This window comes from Siniperca chuatsi, linkage group LG16, assembly GCF_020085105.1.
Source record: "Siniperca chuatsi isolate FFG_IHB_CAS linkage group LG16, ASM2008510v1, whole genome shotgun sequence".
NCBI lineage: Eukaryota > Metazoa > Chordata > Actinopteri > Centrarchiformes > Sinipercidae > Siniperca > Siniperca chuatsi.
Genome location: NC_058057.1, coordinates 28,504,956 through 28,522,041, shown reverse-complemented (window position 1 = coordinate 28,522,041; position 17,086 = coordinate 28,504,956). Strand labels below are relative to the sequence as shown.

Sequence of the window (17,086 nt, the reverse complement as noted above, 5' to 3'; positions counted from 1 at the left end):
AGACAGAGAGAGAGGCAGACAGACAGAGAGAGAGGCAGGCAGGCAGGCAGACAGGCAGGCAGGCAGGCAGACAGACAGACAGGCAGGCAGACAGGCAGGCAGACAGGCAGGCAGACAGAGAGAGAGGCAGACAGACAGAGAGAGAGGCAGGCAGGCAGGCAGACAGGCAGGCAGGCAGGCAGACAGGCAGGCAGACAGGCAGGCAGACAGGCAGGCAGACAGAGAGAGAGGCAGACAGACAGAGAGAGAGGCAGGCAGGCAGGCAGACAGGCAGGCAGGCAGGCAGACAGACAGACAGGCAGGCAGACAGGCAGGCAGACAGACAGGCAGAGAGAGAGGCAGGCAGACAGGCAGGCAGACAGGCAGGCAGACAGACAGGCAGAGAGAGAGGCAGGCAGACAGGCAGGCAGGCAGGCAGACAGACAGGCAGGCAGGCAGACGGGCAGGCAGACAGACAGACAGGCAGGCAGACAGACAGACAGACAGACAGAGAGAGAGGCAGGCAGGCAGAGAGACATCCATGTTTTATCTCGAACCAACAAACTTCATTGATGATGCGTTTCCTGTTTCCTAACCATAAACAGCGTTAGCATGAGCAGTGTTAGCTTCTGTGGCTGAACTCAGAAAAGCGCCACCTACAGGAACTCACAAGTACTTTAAGTTTTATAACTACGTCATAAAATTAAAATCACTTTTAAGGCTGTGTTCAGTGTTTGTGAGAGAGTTTGTTCATTATACAAATCATTCACCAGTTTGTGTTAGCTTATGGATAGCTGTTAGCTAATGCTAGCTAAACTGTTATTGTTGTCACTAATCTGCTAAAGGTCTTCTGGTGTTTTTGTCAGTTAGCAAACAGCTTTGTTTGTCACACTTAAATGTTTCAGATCATCAAACAAATTTAAATATTAGTTAATGATAAATGAGTGAAATAGTGTGAAAAAGTGATTGCCCCCTAAACCTAATAACTGGTTGCTCCACCCTTAGCAGCAACAACTGCAATCAGGCGTTTGCGATAACTTGCAGTGAGTCTTTTACAGCGCTGTGGAGGAAGTTTGGCCCACTCATCTTTGCAGAATTGTTGTAATTCAGCCACATTGGAGGGTTTTCGAGCATGAACTGCCTTTTTAAGGTCATGCCACAGCATCTCAATAGGATTCAGGTCAGGACTTTGACTAGGCCGCTCCAAAGTCTTCATTTTGTTCTTCTTCAGCCATTCAGAGGTGGACTTGCTGGTGTGTTTTGGATCATTGTCCTGCTGCAGAACCCAAGTTCGCTTCAGCTTGAGGTCACGATCAGATGGCCGGACGTTCTCCTTCAGGAGTTTTTGGTAGACGGCAGAATTCATGGTTCCATTTATCACAGCAAGTCTTCCAGGTCCTGAAGCAGCAAATCAGCCCCAGACCATCACACTACCACCACCATATTTTACTGTTGGTATGATGTTCTTTTTCTGAAATGATGTGTGTTACTTTTACGCCAGATGTAACGGGACACACACCTTCCAAAAAGTTCAGCTTTTGTCTCGTCAGTCCACAGAGTATTTTCTCAAAAGTCTTGGGGATCATCAAGATGTTTTCTGGCAAAAATGAGACGAGCCTTAATGTTCTTTTTGCTCAGCAGTGGTTTGCAGGACATTTTTGCCCAGTCTCTTTCTTATGGTGGAGTCATGAACTCTGACCTTAACTGAGGCAAGTGAGGCCTGCAGTTCCTTGGATGTTGTTGTGGGGTCTCTGAATGGCTGAAGAAGAACAAAATGAAGACTTTGGAGTGGCCTAGTCAAAGTCCTGACCTGAATCCTATTGAGATGTTGTGGCGTGACCTTAAAAAGGCAGTTCATGCTCGAAAACCCTCCAATGTGGCTGAATTACAACAGTTCTGCAAAGATGAGTGGGCCAAAATTCCTCCACAGCGCTGTAAAAGACTCATTGCAAGTTATCACAAACGCTTGATTGCAGTTGTTGCTGCTAAGGGTGGAGCAACCAGTTATTAGGTTTAGGGCAATCACTTTTTCACGCAGGGCCATGTAGGTTTGGATTTTGTTTTCCCTTAATAATAACAACCTTCATTTAAAAACTGCATTTTGTGTTTACTTGTGTTATCTTTGACTAATATTTAAATTTGTTTGATGATCTGAAACATTTAAGTGACAAACATGCAAAAAAATAAGAAATCAGGAAGGCGAACACTTTTTCACACCACTGTGTGTATGTATATATATATATATATATATCAATGCACTTTGCAGATATAAATAGTTTTGGAAAAGTTTGTTTTCGAATAAGTGAATTCATGGTTTCAGTTTATTTCTTGAAACTCAGCAGGTTTTCTTCTGTCCAGATGTTGTGACGTGCTTCTCTGATAGATCTGATGATGTGATCGATCGATCAGTCACCTGAGCTGCTCTCATGATTCATTGATTGACTAGGTGATGCTCTTAACAGTCTGACTCACTGAACACAGCCTTTGCTGCTCCTTTTCCCTGAAGACGTTAATATTATTAGTTATAAAAGCGCGTTGTGTAAACTCCAGGTGCTCCACCTCTGCAGGAAACCCTGTTACGCTTCCTGCCTCCCCCTCTTGTAGCTGTTTCAGTCTGCGTTACAGTCGGACTGAGGACTCAGTGGAGCTGTCTGGTCATGTAGTGTGTCGGTTTGATTCCTCAGGTATGTCGGTCACACCCTGATTACACACACACTCTGCTGCAGTTCGTAGACAGATACTCTAACCCTGTGCCGCAGCAACAACAGCGACACCATGCGGCAAAATACTGCGTTAAAGTGCCACAGGGACGTTTCAGGAAACACGTGTTCGTAGTAAAGTGTTGATGCTTTGTGATGCGAACATTAAGATAAGCTCACGAAGAACCCGCTGAGGAAGTGTGAAGCATTTTCTGCTCATTAACACCTCAAGCTGCCCCTTCTTATCCTGCTGGTCACTGATTGGCTGAGATACAACCAGCTCCTCAACAGCTGGAAGGTGAGTTAGACAAACTCGTAAGCTGCAGGATCACCTGTGTACGTGGTCCAGGTGATCCTCAGACCTCAGACCCTCCCTGTACAAACATCCTGTCTGGATCTGCTTCAGTCTGAAGCTACTCGACGTTTCAGCTTCAAGTCGACATGTTGAACAGGACAGAGAGGGGAGGAGAGGGGAGGAGGGGGGAGGGGAGGAGATGAGAGGAGGGGGAGGAGAGGGGAGAGAGAGGGGAGGAGAGGGGAGGAGGGGAGGAGGAGGAGGAGGGAGAGAGAGGGGGGAGGGAGATGAGATGAGAGGGGGGGAGGAGAGAGAGAGAGAGGGGAGGAGGAGAGGAGGAGGAGGAGAGGCGCGAGAGAGGGGAGGAGAGGAGATGAGAGGAGGGGAGGAGAGGGGAGGAGAGGGGGAGGAGAGGGGAGGAGAGGGGGGAGGAGAGGGGAGAGAGAGGAAAAAAGGAGAACTGAAAATACACTTTGTGAATAAAATCCACATTTCAGAGAAAAACAAACTCGCATTATAAACAAACGTTCAGCTGATTCAATATTATAATCAATAATATTCATTTGATCAGCAGTGCTCAACAATGATTTAACTGTCTTTGTATTTTCACAGTTTGCGTTCTGTGACAGCTGCCGTCATTTAAACAGTTATTGATGCCAGCAGGTGAGTTCTCACCTGGGCTGTTTGGTCGGTTTGTGTTTGACAGGAGAGAGGGAGGAGGAGGCCATGTGACTCTGCTCAGGTAAATCACCTGAGAGCAGGAAGAGAAGCAGTCAGTTTACCGACGCCGAGCGTGTGTTTCTGTGTGTGTTGCAGTTTTCATTGTTTACTGTGTGTGTGTGTGTTTATGTGATCCGCCCCTCCGTCATGTCTCAGCCCGATCGGCGGCGGTGTTGTTCCGGCGCTGAGCGTACTGCTTCCTGTTGTTTCCCTCAGGTCTCATTGGCGATGTTCCACCGCAGGAAGAAGAAGCGCAGGCCGCAGATCTCGGCGCCGCAGGACTTCCAGCACCGCGTCCACACGTCGTTCGATGCCGCTTCAGGACGCTACGTGGGTCTGCCGCCACAGTGGCAGAGCGTCATCGACACGCTGAGGAGGCCACGCCCCCTGGTGGACCCATCCAGGGTCACTAAGGTCGAACTCAGGAAGGTGAGGGCGAGTCAGACTCCCTCATTTTAAAGGATTATTCTGGTTCTGTCAATAACATTATTAATAATAATAATATCTGGAAACACAGTGACATCACTAGGAAGAGGTTTGATTGGTTAATGAACACGAGAAGTCAGACAGGTTGATTTTATCTTCTCACAGATCAGGATCAGGATCAGGATCCGTGTGTAGACCAGTTTCCCATTGACAAACAACCAGGGATTCGCAATGTAACAACAGCTCATATAAAGACGATCTCAGTATTTAAAATAACTGTAAAGTGACTTTTTACAGGTGGCACAAAACCTTTTTACCAAACGCTGATAAACACCTGTCGACTCTGCTAGCTAACATGACGCACATTCAAGTGAGAAATAGCAGCTAACAGCAGCAATAATGCTAACACGCGCTGCACAGAGTTAGCTCTACAGGTGGTAAGAAATTAACTGCGAGTGTCCCAGAAGATCAACGAACGCCACGATTTAAAAACACAGAAGTTGTAACGTTAGCGTAAAAAGTAACATTAGCGTAAATATGATAAAAATGATATGAACATTACTTCTGTGATTCGTGAAGTTTAATCACAGAATAACTTTTCATGATGAAGCTCTCAGTCATCGGCTCTGTTTTCTGCCCCCCAGTTGAACCTCGCGATGACGTCGTCTATATGTCAGCTGATCAGTATCAGTAAATATCAACTATGTGTTTGATGCTGTTTAGAAACACTGTAAAATGTATTGATCAGTTTGTCTCATGATCAGCCTGTAACTGGGCCACCAGGAAACAATATGACTCGACAAAAATACATGCAAGTACATAACTTTGGTTGTTAGCGCAGTAATTACCTTGAACTTGGCTCAGACACAGTGTATCAGGATCATAACAGCTCATATATGGACAGTCTCAGTATTCAGAGACTTAATTTAGACTTATTTGGACACAAGTAGCACTTGTACTTGTGTGTTTTGTTACATAAGAATAGACCATATTCATTAAGTGTTATTAAAGGAGAAGTATTCTTGTGGTGCTTCCCCCTGTAAGCCCCATACTGAGCAAAGCATAATAAGATTGTAATTCACGTACAACAGCTTCCTTACTTACTATCAATAAGCAGTGATTAGCAGGTTATTGAGGGGAAACTCTTAGTTAATGGCCCAGTAGTGTTAGGATATGGTTATGCAGAATAAGGCATTAAGAAGTGGTTTATAATGACTAATAAAGAGCCAACATGCTACTAATATGCATGCTAATAAGCAACTACTTAATGGTGAATATGCGTACCTTACTCTGCAGTCAGCTTACTAAAATACAATTATTATTATTATTTCAACAAAACAAACAAATTCTGACTTTATTAAAACTGCAGCTGCTCATCTTTGTCTATGGAAGTTTAATGACGACACCAGAATCCACGGCGACCGGCGACCACATGACTTTACGACACCGTATGATTTATATGTTTTATGTGTCATTGTTCAGCCGACAGTTTCAGCTACTGTCTGATCTCCTCACCGCCGCCTCGTTCGTTCAGACCAGGACGTCGGAGCTGAGCCACGACTATTCTGAAAATGTTGTGGTTTCAGAATGTCGCCACAGCCTACAATAACTTTTTTATTATTATTATAATTTGTTTGCAGCATTATTTTGAGTCGGATCAGATCAACCGAAACGCAGAGAGACAAAGAGCCTCGTTCACGTTTGTCTTATAATGGTTCTAATCGTTTTCTCCGTTAAAATTATTCATAAAAACACTAAAAGAAGAAAACATCTGGTTCAGAAAATCACACCAGAAACAGAAGTTAACACGAAATGTAAAAAACACCCAGTTTAGTTTGGACCTGCAGACTGAGAGCTCGAGTTTGTTTTGTCGTCGGTAAACTTCCATCTTTGTCCTGCAGCTTAAAGATCATTACAGTAGATCAGATCAGTGCAGCCTGAGCTGACCTCTGACCTCATCATGCAGAGGCTGACGCTGCGTTCACTGGTTTACTGTAAATGTGTAAATGTTTGTCTGAAGTTCAGCTGAAACATGAGCTGATGTTTCCATGCAGGTACTCTCAGGTGTCTATATTATATAGACAGTATGTGTGACCTCATAACAAACAGACACTATCAGATGGATCTGTGTTTCCAGGACTCAAATCTCCATAACTTTAGATTTTACACTGAATAAATCATGTATTTATTCAGTCTGGAGCTTAGTTATAATGGAAAATGTCATTATAATGAAGATAAATTCAGACTTTTCTGTCACTAAACAGTTTTTCTGTTCAGTATTTTCTGCTGAAAATATTTCACTGTCACTCTGACATTATAGTGAAACTTAGATTGTTATTATATTATTCTTTATATAGTGAACTAACAAACCGATCCTGTTTTAACTCAAACACAACTAAATAGTCAACGTGTCACAAACTGAACTTTAATGTGTTTTGCAATTAAAATTGAACCTTGAATCTGGTAAAATTACTTTAAACTTTAAAATGTTTTATTTTCAGTTTCAGAACCTTTCATATAAATTCAGAATATGTTCAGTTTAATGAACAATTTGATTCTGAAATGTAACTTTAGATTCAAACTCAACATCCGATATCACGAATACCTTTATTTAGATTTATTCATTAAGTGAATTAATCGTGTTAACAGTGTTTTAAAACTGAACTCTCTGGCTCATCATGCGTCGATCTTTATTTAAATTTAAATCTGACTGAACGTTTAAATATATAAATATTTGCTGTCGTCTCTCTGCAGACGATTGTTCGTGGTAGTTTTATCGGTCATGGCGACTACATCTCCCACGTGATCTCCGAGATGAGCCATCTGTCCGTCACCAGCTCCAACTCCCTGCGCCGCAGCAGCCCGTCGGCACGGAAACGGGCCCAGTCACTGGGTCGACTGGGAGAACTGGCGGAGGATCAGACGTACCAGTACGAGGCGCTGAATCGCCACGACGACGGCGGGAAGACGGTCGGGAGCTCCACCTACTGGCAGGACAGGATCCAGCAGGTCCGCAGCTTGAGCAGCAGCCCCAAACTGAACGGAGCTCTGCAGAGAGCCACGTCCACCTGCGAGGTGGGGACTCTGTCTGAGGCCACGCCCCCCACACCTGTGACACCTCAGAGGACAGGTGTGACAGGTGGACAGTACACCCACAGTGAGGGGGCGGGGCTAAGACAGCGGCCAACTTCCTGTTTCTACAACCTGCAGACTGTGGAGACCAACAGCAGACCTCACCTGAGACCAGCTGTCAATCACCTGCCTGACCTGCTGTCCTCCTCCAGAGAAGGTCCCAGAAGGCCTTCCTCCTCCTACGACCTCAAGGTAAGATGTCATTTAAAGGAAAAGTTAAACCTTTTGGGAAATCAGTAAATATGAAGCAACAGCAGCCGGTTAGCTTAGTTTAGCTTAGCTTAGCATACAGACTGGAAACAGGGGGAAACTCTGCAAGCAACCTGCAGGAACTCAAGAAAGTCACTGCTCACAGTCAAGAAGTAGTCCAGCACATAACCCCCGGTAAAACTGCGATTTGTCGCCCCCCCTCCCCCGAAAGAAAATCGATACAACTGGGCTGATTTTGTCAAATTGTCCCCATTAAAAGTAGCTGAATTAGCTATTAGCAGCTCGTGTGTGCAGTGTACCCATGGATGTACAGATGTATGTATCCTCGGGAAGTCACGCTGAATCTAAATATTTCATGTCTGTGTATTTGACAGTCTTCTGTCTTCTCCACCAGTTGACCTCCCCCCTCCTGCTGCCTCCGCCCAACAGCACCAGCAGTCCTATCATCACAGGGAGAGGGTTACCTCAGCGCCTGCTCCGCCCCTCCTCCAGCTTCAACGTCGGACTTTCTCCAAAAACACAGACCTCCCTGAACCAGGATGGCCCCTCCCAGCCCCGCCCTTCCCCCACAGGCTCCCCGGGACACCCCCCGACCCACCACTGCCCCTCCTCCACCCAGCAGACGGCACCTGACGGAGGCGTGAAGGTGACTCACGAGCAGTTTAAGGCGGCGCTGCAGATGGTGGTGGATCCGGGCGACCCGAGGATGACTCTGGAGAACTTTGTGAAGATCGGGGAGGGGTCCACAGGTGTGGTGTGCATCGCCCGAGAGAGACACAGCGGGCGACAGGTGGCCGTGAAGATGATGGAGCTGAGGAAGCAACAGCGGCGAGAGCTGCTCTTCAACGAGGTGCAGGACACTGGTTAATAAATAATAAGATAAAATTAAATAAAATCAGCCTCACCTGTCAGTGTGACTTCATCAGCTTCACCTGTGTGTTTCTCAGGTGGTGATCATGAGGGACTACCGGCACCAGAACGTGGTGGAGATGTACCGCAGCGCTCTGGTGGAGGAGGAACTCTGGGTAATCATGGAGTACCTGCAGGGCGGCGCTCTCACCCACATCGTCAGTGAAACCAGGTGAGCAGGAAGTCCAAGATACCTGTTGGATTGTTTTGTAGGTTTCTGTAGTTTTATAGCGTTTGTGTGTACTTGTGTGTGTTTGAGGTTGAACGAGGAGCAGACAGCGACAGTGTGTGAAGGCGTCCTGCAGGCGTTGTCCTATCTTCACTCTCAGGGAGTCATTCACCGGGACATCAAGAGTGACTCCATCCTGCTGACACTGGACGGGAGGGTAACACATACACACATACACACACACACACACACACACACACACGCACACGGTAATACTTTTGTACTTTTACTTAAGTAAAGTTTTGAATGTAAGACTTTTACTTGTGACAGAGTATTTCTACACTGTGGTTTTACTACTTTGACTGAAGTAACAGATCTGAGTACTTCTTCCACCTGTGATCCTCACAGAGGCCAGTTTTCTCAGTTGGAACATTTTATTTACAAGCTCTCGGTTCAATAATAGAGACAGAGTGGAAACATCTTGTACCGCACCTATGAAATATGGACCAGGCGTGCAAAAATGCGGCCCTGCGAGCACGGGGCTGTGATGAGCGCGAGCTCGACCCGGTGGCGATTCTAGAGTCCGGAGTTCTATGTGCTCCTTGGACATAGCTTTCATTATTCATAGCATTCATGGCTTTGCTGGGACACATCAGTTAAGTTACAGACGAAGCTCTAACAGCTGTTTCCGTCCAAATCCCTCCATCGTCCCAAACCAAAGCTCTGCTCTGGGAATGGCAGAGACAACGTTCATTTCGGTAACACTGGCCGGGGTTGAATGGTTGTGTGAAGCTTCAATATGTCGCTTATTCGCTTTCTTTCAGCCTGCTAGATGGCAAGTTAGGCTGGAGTCTCCAGCTCCGCCAGCTAATGTTAGGTTACCTAACAAAACCTGTGAAAGAATCCACACCGTCAGTCTAATGCTAGCTGAAGTTATTCTCCCCCATAGTTAACGCCATGTTAGACTAAATACAGCATTCACAGTTATTTACTTACCACAGTCTTGCTTTCTTTTTCCTCATCCTCTTTTTTCACTTCCAGACGATAACTACTCTTCATTTTCCTTCATTGACTTTCAATTCAAACTTCATGTATCATGCAAGTTTGAGGGGAATGACATGGGGCCCCTTAGGGAGGTTTCCTACTCAGATGTCTGATGACGTATGTGCAAAAAGTCCATTGTTTAAGGGGGAGGGGTTTGCGGTCACTGCGGTTGCCACATTGAGACATTGCTGTGGAGTAAAGTTTGTCAGCCCTCAGGGGCCCCGTAACAGCCCGGGGCCCCAAGCAGTTGCCATTCTTGCCTGTTTACAAGCTGCGTAGCTCACTCGACCCTCCCTACGGAGTCGCAACGGGTCAACACTTGCTCGCTCGTCAAGTTGACTTTTGAGACTTTTTGAGGCGGGGTTTGAAGAGACAGTGGCTGATGTCTCCGCTCCTTTGATTGGTCACTCTCTACACCCACAGTCTCCGGCCTCTCTGACCCGTTTTTTGGCGTCAGAATCATCAGGAAGAAGATGTCGAAGAAAAAAGAGGTAAAGTGAGGAACAGCTACCTCTACAATGCCCTTAACAAAAGTAAATCGTACACAACCAAAATGTAACATCGACAGCAGTAGCATATATGATCCATGTAAAATGCTCCGAAAAAGTGTAAACCCAATGCATAAGTTAGTTAAGGTCAGTGCTAGCAACTGCCTGTCTTCCACTGGGTCAGTGATCAAAACAAACAAAGGTCATGGTTAGTATTCAAAGTGACCAGTCAAAGGAGCAGAGACATCAGCCATCCCACGAGCGAGTGTTGAGCGGTGGTGAGCGCGTAGGGAGGGTCGAGCTCGTCGCAGCCTCGTGCTCACGGGACCGTATGTTTCTGCACTTGGAGCAGAAATGCTCCCTCGCGAGGATGCTTCACCGCTCACAGACACTATTCTGTGCGCTCGTATCTCGTGCACATGCATGGGTGTGCAGGTTTTGAGACTAATCAAACACCATACAATCAAAGCTGCAGGTGAGCTTAGATGTCCATCAGCTGATTAAAAAATAAATACAAGCTGAAGTTCCAGGGATGGTTTCAAGATAAATGTTTATGTTTTAACATTGCTGTGTCTGTCATGCAAATACATACTGAATAAAGTAAATATTTCGCAGAGTGAAGCTATTCATGTGTATATATGGGAGAGAAAAAGAGCAAAGTTAAAACCAAACCAACTCCCTTTAAACAAATAAAACAAAATCAACAGAAGTAAACTTACTCAAACAGTCCTGTCTTGTATCGACAATCCAAACTATTGAATTTACTTTGTCAGTGCACTGTTTATGTTTGACTGTAAGTTTCCTCTGTTGATTTAGTTTTATGGTTGAACATCAACCACGCAAACACACAACACGGTGCACCCACTGCATTCTTCAGTGTTTCAAACTGTTCCTCCATGGATAAAACGCGGCTGTTTAACATTCACTTCAATATTTAATCAATGAACATATTTCATTAATGAGCCAGATGGTTCCCAGCTAAAATCATCTTTTCACCCCAACAGATCCGTATATGTTAACATGTGATTCACAGAGTCTGTTTGGGTAGCTTAGCATGTGTGCTAGCAGAGCCACAGGACTGCAGTTCACCAATCAACGATTCACCAACGGATAAACATTCAGTCCAGTTACAGACTCAAACTACTTTGACTTTGCGGTTGAGAGTCCAAAAAATAGTATGTATGTACGTAACTGTATATCTTCCCCGTAAATAAAATTTTGTTTTCCTTTTTAATTTCTTCCTTTAGTGCTACTTTTGTATACTTTGTTCTATTTTATTGCCTATTTTATTGTTTTGTTATATTGTAATTTAATATATTGGAATATTTTTATATTAATATGTTCTGTGTGAGTAGCGTGGAGGAGCTACAACTGCATTTCACTGTGTAATCCTGTATAATGTCAATAAAGCTGAACCTTGAACCTTAAATCTGGATCTGGTGGTCGACCAAAGACTGTGGAACAGTTTGATGTCTCAGTGTTTGACCTGAGTTACAAACTGGATGTCTTTGTGCCAGCAAATATTAACTGCAAGAACAACAAATGACAACAAACACCTGATTCCCTTCTTCTTCTTCTTCTTCTTTTTCTTCTCTCCTGCTGCAGATAAAACTGTCAGACTTTGGTTTCTGCGCTCAGATCAGTAAAGACGTCCCGAAGAGGAAGTCTCTGGTCGGGACTCCGTACTGGATGGCTCCTGAGGTGATCTGCAAAACACCGTACGGGACCGAGGTAACAACAGGAAAATCCGATCCACATCCTGAATGTTCACTCTGAAAACACATTTACAGCTTTCACATTTACACATTTAGTTCATTGGTGACGATCTGACAAAAGTCTGGATTTTCAGGTCTTTGAAGATGGATTAAAATTTTAGCTGGTTCATGACCAAGTGAAAACTGAAAAAGATGAAAAATTATAATTATGATTTTAAATGAGAACATTCAGGTTATTGAGAAAACTATTACATTGTTAAGAGCAGAGCCAGGAAACATTTAACTATGTTATTGTTATTATTATTATCATCTTGGTCCAGACTTTCTGTACTTGGATTGAAACACATACATTTATGGTAAATTAGATTATAACAAACTGTAGGTAAATTATTTAAATCACAGATTGAATACTAAACATATTTAGAAAAGAAGTGGCGACAGTTTAACCACACAAACTAGCTATATAACGAATGATTGAAGTGTGGAGCACAATATAAAACACAGTAACAGCAGTAACACACTGAAACACAGATAAAATAATGTCCATGAGTGTTGCCCCAGTGCATACTGGGAGGCTGATCATGGTTTTCAGTTCTCGACTCATGTTGCCTTTATTTCAGAATAAGAGCTCTCTGTTACTCAAGATAACTTCATGTAAGATTTGCAAATAAAATCTCTAAATGTGAAAAAATTAGCTGGATGAGAATCAAGAGGATCATTTTAACCTTTTAACAACCTGTTAGCTTGTATTAGTTAATCCACATTTAAAGAACAGAGTCCTGGTCTGGTCCCTGTGTGTAGGTGAACTCTGACAGTGTCCTGTTTCCTGTTTCCTTCAGGTGGATGTCTGGTCTCTGGGCATCATGGTGGTGGAGATGGTGGACGGAGAGCCACCATATTTCAGCGACACGCCCATCACGGCCATGAAGAAACTGAGAGACGAAGCAGCACCGAGCGTGAAGAACATCCAGAGGGTCAGACATACACACAAACACACACACACACAAACTTCCTTATCTTTATTACAAAGTGAGGACACCAGTCCAGAACATGCATTATGAGGACCAGACTTTCTAAAGGTTGTACAGCTCTGAAAAAAATTAAGGCATCATCCTGGAATGATCTTTAATAGAAGTGTTGATTTAAATTAACATTCAAACAAAAACAAAGACAAAGTGGAGGCCCCTGACCTGACTGGAACCAACTTCCTGCGGGCCAGTCCAGTGTTTAGTTATATGTAAGGACAATCCAAACACACCATCAGGGTTTTCTGTCTTTCTGAGCTCCAGTTAACACATATTCAAGTTCAAAATACGTTTGAGAACCACTTACATAATTACCAATATGGCTGCTGTGGGACCATGATGCCGCATGATATTCATCTTTTGGAGCTGTTTTAAAGTTCATTTCTTTTTAATTAGTACAGAGTATGACAAATTATAATCCATCAATGAGTACGTGTTGTAAGTTAATAATACTTATTAACATATAAGCAACTAGAATATGTTACCTTAAATGCTAACTGGCTAACCAATTAGCAGGTGTGTAGTTGATGATGTCACTTTTTGTGTTCAGCTGTCTCCGGTGTTGAAGGACTTCCTGGGCTGCATGTTGACTCGTGACACGCAGCAGCGTTCCAGCGCCTCCGACCTGCTGGAGCACCCGTTCCTGCTGCAGGCCGGCTCACCGCGCTGCCTGGTGCCGCTGGTGGAGCAGCACCGCAAACGTATGTCGCTCTGCTAAACACCTGAGAGCATACCTCGGACACGTTTGAGACTCACCTGAGCACACCTGAGACACATGTGAGACTCACCTGAGTCCACCTGAGAGTGCTCAGGCCGTGTTGACTCCTGGAGCTCAGTGTGGGTCGCTTTGTTTTCTATGACCAGAGAAACAGGAGCTGAGTTTCTCACTGGTGAGGAGGCTGCAGACTTCAGCAGCCAATCACGTACCAGCTCCTCCCATTCTGCTGCCTGTCGGAGCTCCAGCGACCAATCAGGTGAGTGGAATCAGGACAGCACAATGCCGACATAGCTGCTGCAGCCTGAACACAGAGAGTCCTGGGGTCATGAAGATTGTGAACTTTGACCTTCAGCTGCTGGATGTTTTGTCACCTGTAAACACACCTGAGAAGAAGAAGTGATCAGAGAACGTTCAGCTACATGCTGAAAAATGAATGTTTTATACTCTAATCTTATTTTGACAGTTTTGTCATTTCCTGTCAGTGAACAGAACTTTTAGATGAAACAAACAAATAGATCAAACTGTTAAACCTTTATGCTGCTCCCTGGTTGACCTCTGACCTCCTGTACTGTAGTTTTAACAGTTAAATGGGGGATTTTATTATTTTAACATTTTAGGTTGTCATTTTAGAAAACCATGAAAATACATATTACAATTATTACTAAAAAAAAACGTATCAATTACTAATAATGACATTTGCAAATTAGATTTAAAAACAAAATGAAGCCTGTAGCACAACACTGACAGTTAACATGGAAAATAAATCCAGGATGTGAATCAGTTTTCTGTTGATTTTGACTTCATGTCAACTGCAGTAACATTTCAGAGCAGATCTGCTGTTTAAAAAACAAAGGGTCAAAACTCCAACGTGAACTGTAATTAAGTTAAAAATAGACAACCAATCATATACAGCCACAAACACAGCAGCCAACAATGGCATAACACCATAGACTATATAAAGATGGACGACATGACAGCTCCCCAAATGTGAAGCCAAAACACCTGGATCGCCCCCTGGTGGCGGGCTGCAGTACAGGTCATAAAATCACAGCGATCGGTGGATTCACTCGCAGGGGTGAATTTGTTCAATGACAAAGAGCTGGAGAGTCCAACATGGAGGAAGCTATCGTAGCTTATTAGCTGTGTGTCACCATGCAGTTTTATTGAAGCTTCTCTGTCAGATCTACAACAGAGACCTGGTTCACACACAGTTAGGAGACAGGAGGACATCTGACTGATTCAGCTGTTAATACCTTGTGGACACTTAGTGTCCTCTTAGCGACCGAGCTAACTTGTTAGCTTTTTCCCTCCTTAATGACTCTTTATTGAATGTAATGTTGAACAATCCTGAGAACAAAATGTCAGAGGAAGTAAACAGAACAGTACAGTGTTAGCATGTTCCTGGCTGGCTAGCGTGTTAGCGGTTAGCTCACCAACTACTGTAGTTCAGCAACCAGCCCTGCGAGTAGTCACCACATCACAAAAACTCTACATATGATAGAACCAAAATAGAGTATTAACTGGAGTTTGACCCTTTAAGACCGATTTCTTTATTTTGTGCACAAACTTTACTCCTGGTATGAGTTTTTTAACTCCTGTTTGCATGTTTTTGTTCATGATGTATAGATTATTTTCCCAGGATGCTTCTGTGTTGATGGTGAATGTAAAAAAGCTCTTTGTTTTCCTGTTGGTCCTTTTGTAAATAAAAGATATGGATTTATTTTAAAAACTTGCACAGTTTTATACAGAATGTGACTTTGCACATGTTGGTTAAATGTTTTTATTTTAGGTTATCTTTTATAAAATACAGATGTTAATAAAACGTGACATGTGTTCACTGTAATTTCTTTTATATCAACATGCAAACATTACAATATCCCTGCCTAAATATAATTTTGAATATTAATTTTATTATTTGTTCTTCAAATTATTTTTAATTATTAAATGATTACCTTTTAACTGAACTACAATGATTTTTTACTAACCCTAACCTGTGCATTTCTCTCAAGTTAAACTTTCTCTCATTTTAAACAACTTTTGGGGTCTTTCAGGTAGAAATTTATTTTTAATTTAATGCATAATTTGTACCCTTTTTAAAATTGACCAAGTGGCTGAATGTTAGAGGTAACAAACGGTCAAAACATGATAAACTGTTAATCAATCATTTATTAATGACCACACGACCGATGCTTATGGGACAGCACGGTAGGTAAGCTCAATTCAACAGTGTCAGTAACATCAAACAAATATCAACATCACTTTTAGACACAATGACTACACAACAGACAAAATTAACAAGACAGAAATTTAAAGACAATATTTACACGATTGATACAGAGTTTTAAGTGCAGGTACGTCTGTCAGGGTTAGTGAGCAGTGATGGTTACGGGGTCTCCTGAGACCTGTATGGGGGTTTTGGGGAGGGGGCTGTGCCTGAAGTCTATAACGAGTTCTTGTGTTTTAGATGTGTTGAGCTGAGGGGGTTCAAACCTTCCATAGAACGTATTGAGTTTGTCTGGGAGGTCAGTATCGATGGCAGGTGTGGGGAGGGACTTTTTTTGTAATTGGTCATCATCTTTCGGTGTCATTAGATGGAATCTGTTGTTCCAATTTTATGGCGTAGTTTGACTTGGCTTTCCTGATTGCAGACCGTAGCTCATATTTCACAGTAGTGTATTGTTTCCTGTCTCCGCTAATGAAAAGAGGTATTTTTCTTGCATAGAAGTTGAATGTCTTTGGTGCACCAGGGTTTATTATTGTTGTTGATCCAAATGTTCAGTAAAACTGCAGGTTCAGGTTCATCATGTTAGTAATGACCTTTGACCTGCAGAGTCCATGTTTGTCTAAACTGAACAAACTCCACCCATCTGACACACAGCAATATAAAACAAACATCTCAGCAGAGTCAACAGACAGTAAATTCATCCTGTTCACACAGTCAGACGCCCTTTGAACACACACACACACGTTTGTTTCACCATGTTCATATTTACTATTGATTTCTTCATTTAATGTCTTTTTCTGATTTTTACGCTGTTTTTTATTTTGTAAACATTTTAAATTACATTTTAAATCTGCAGCTGTTGGTCGGTTTCACAGTCAGTTTATGTCGAGTTTGTGTCGTCTGCACTCTGCGACTGTGATAACATGGAGATAATGAGCTGCTATTTTAATGATGTGCGTGAACAGCAACAAACACTCAGCTGAACCACACACTCTTCATCATCTTCATCATGTTCTTCATGTGTTTTACATTTAAAACTTCAGTACTGATGATCACAGAAACAAGGAAATAAGCTGCTGTTTCAAACAAATTAAAAAACTCAACTGTGTTTGAAGACGTCAGTTTACTTAATTTACAATAAACTTAGTAGAACAAGAGCATCATGTAAAATAGATAATAAAACATTTTACATATTACAGAACATTAAGCAGTTTTTAAAGACACATAAATACAATTAAAAAGTCAGTCATGTAAAAATAAAAATAATATGAAGTTCAGTCTTTGTAGAAGCAGATTTGCAGTTTTCAGTCATCCTCTTCTACAAACCATTGCT

At 43.1% G+C, this 17,086-nt stretch overlaps 1 protein-coding gene across 2 annotated transcripts in view; it reads left to right on the top strand.

The window, feature by feature from the left end:
• The window catches only part of LOC122862648 (serine/threonine-protein kinase PAK 6-like), an 18,686-nt gene extending 3,330 nt beyond the window's left edge, over window positions 1-15,356 (top strand). For both annotated transcript variants that reach the window (XM_044168164.1, XM_044168165.1), the window contains exons 2-9: window positions 3,910-4,122; window positions 6,874-7,443; window positions 7,856-8,311; window positions 8,409-8,542; window positions 8,630-8,756; window positions 11,677-11,802; window positions 12,626-12,760; window positions 13,362-15,356. In XM_044168164.1, the coding sequence (XP_044024099.1) occupies window positions 3,922-4,122; window positions 6,874-7,443; window positions 7,856-8,311; window positions 8,409-8,542; window positions 8,630-8,756; window positions 11,677-11,802; window positions 12,626-12,760; window positions 13,362-13,529 (1,917 nt within the window). In that variant the 5' untranslated portion in view covers window positions 3,910-3,921 and the 3' untranslated portion in view covers window positions 13,530-15,356. The remainder of the gene's footprint in view (window positions 1-3,909; window positions 4,123-6,873; window positions 7,444-7,855; window positions 8,312-8,408; window positions 8,543-8,629; window positions 8,757-11,676; window positions 11,803-12,625; window positions 12,761-13,361) is intronic.
• The last annotated feature ends 1,730 nt before the right edge of the window (window positions 15,357-17,086 follow it).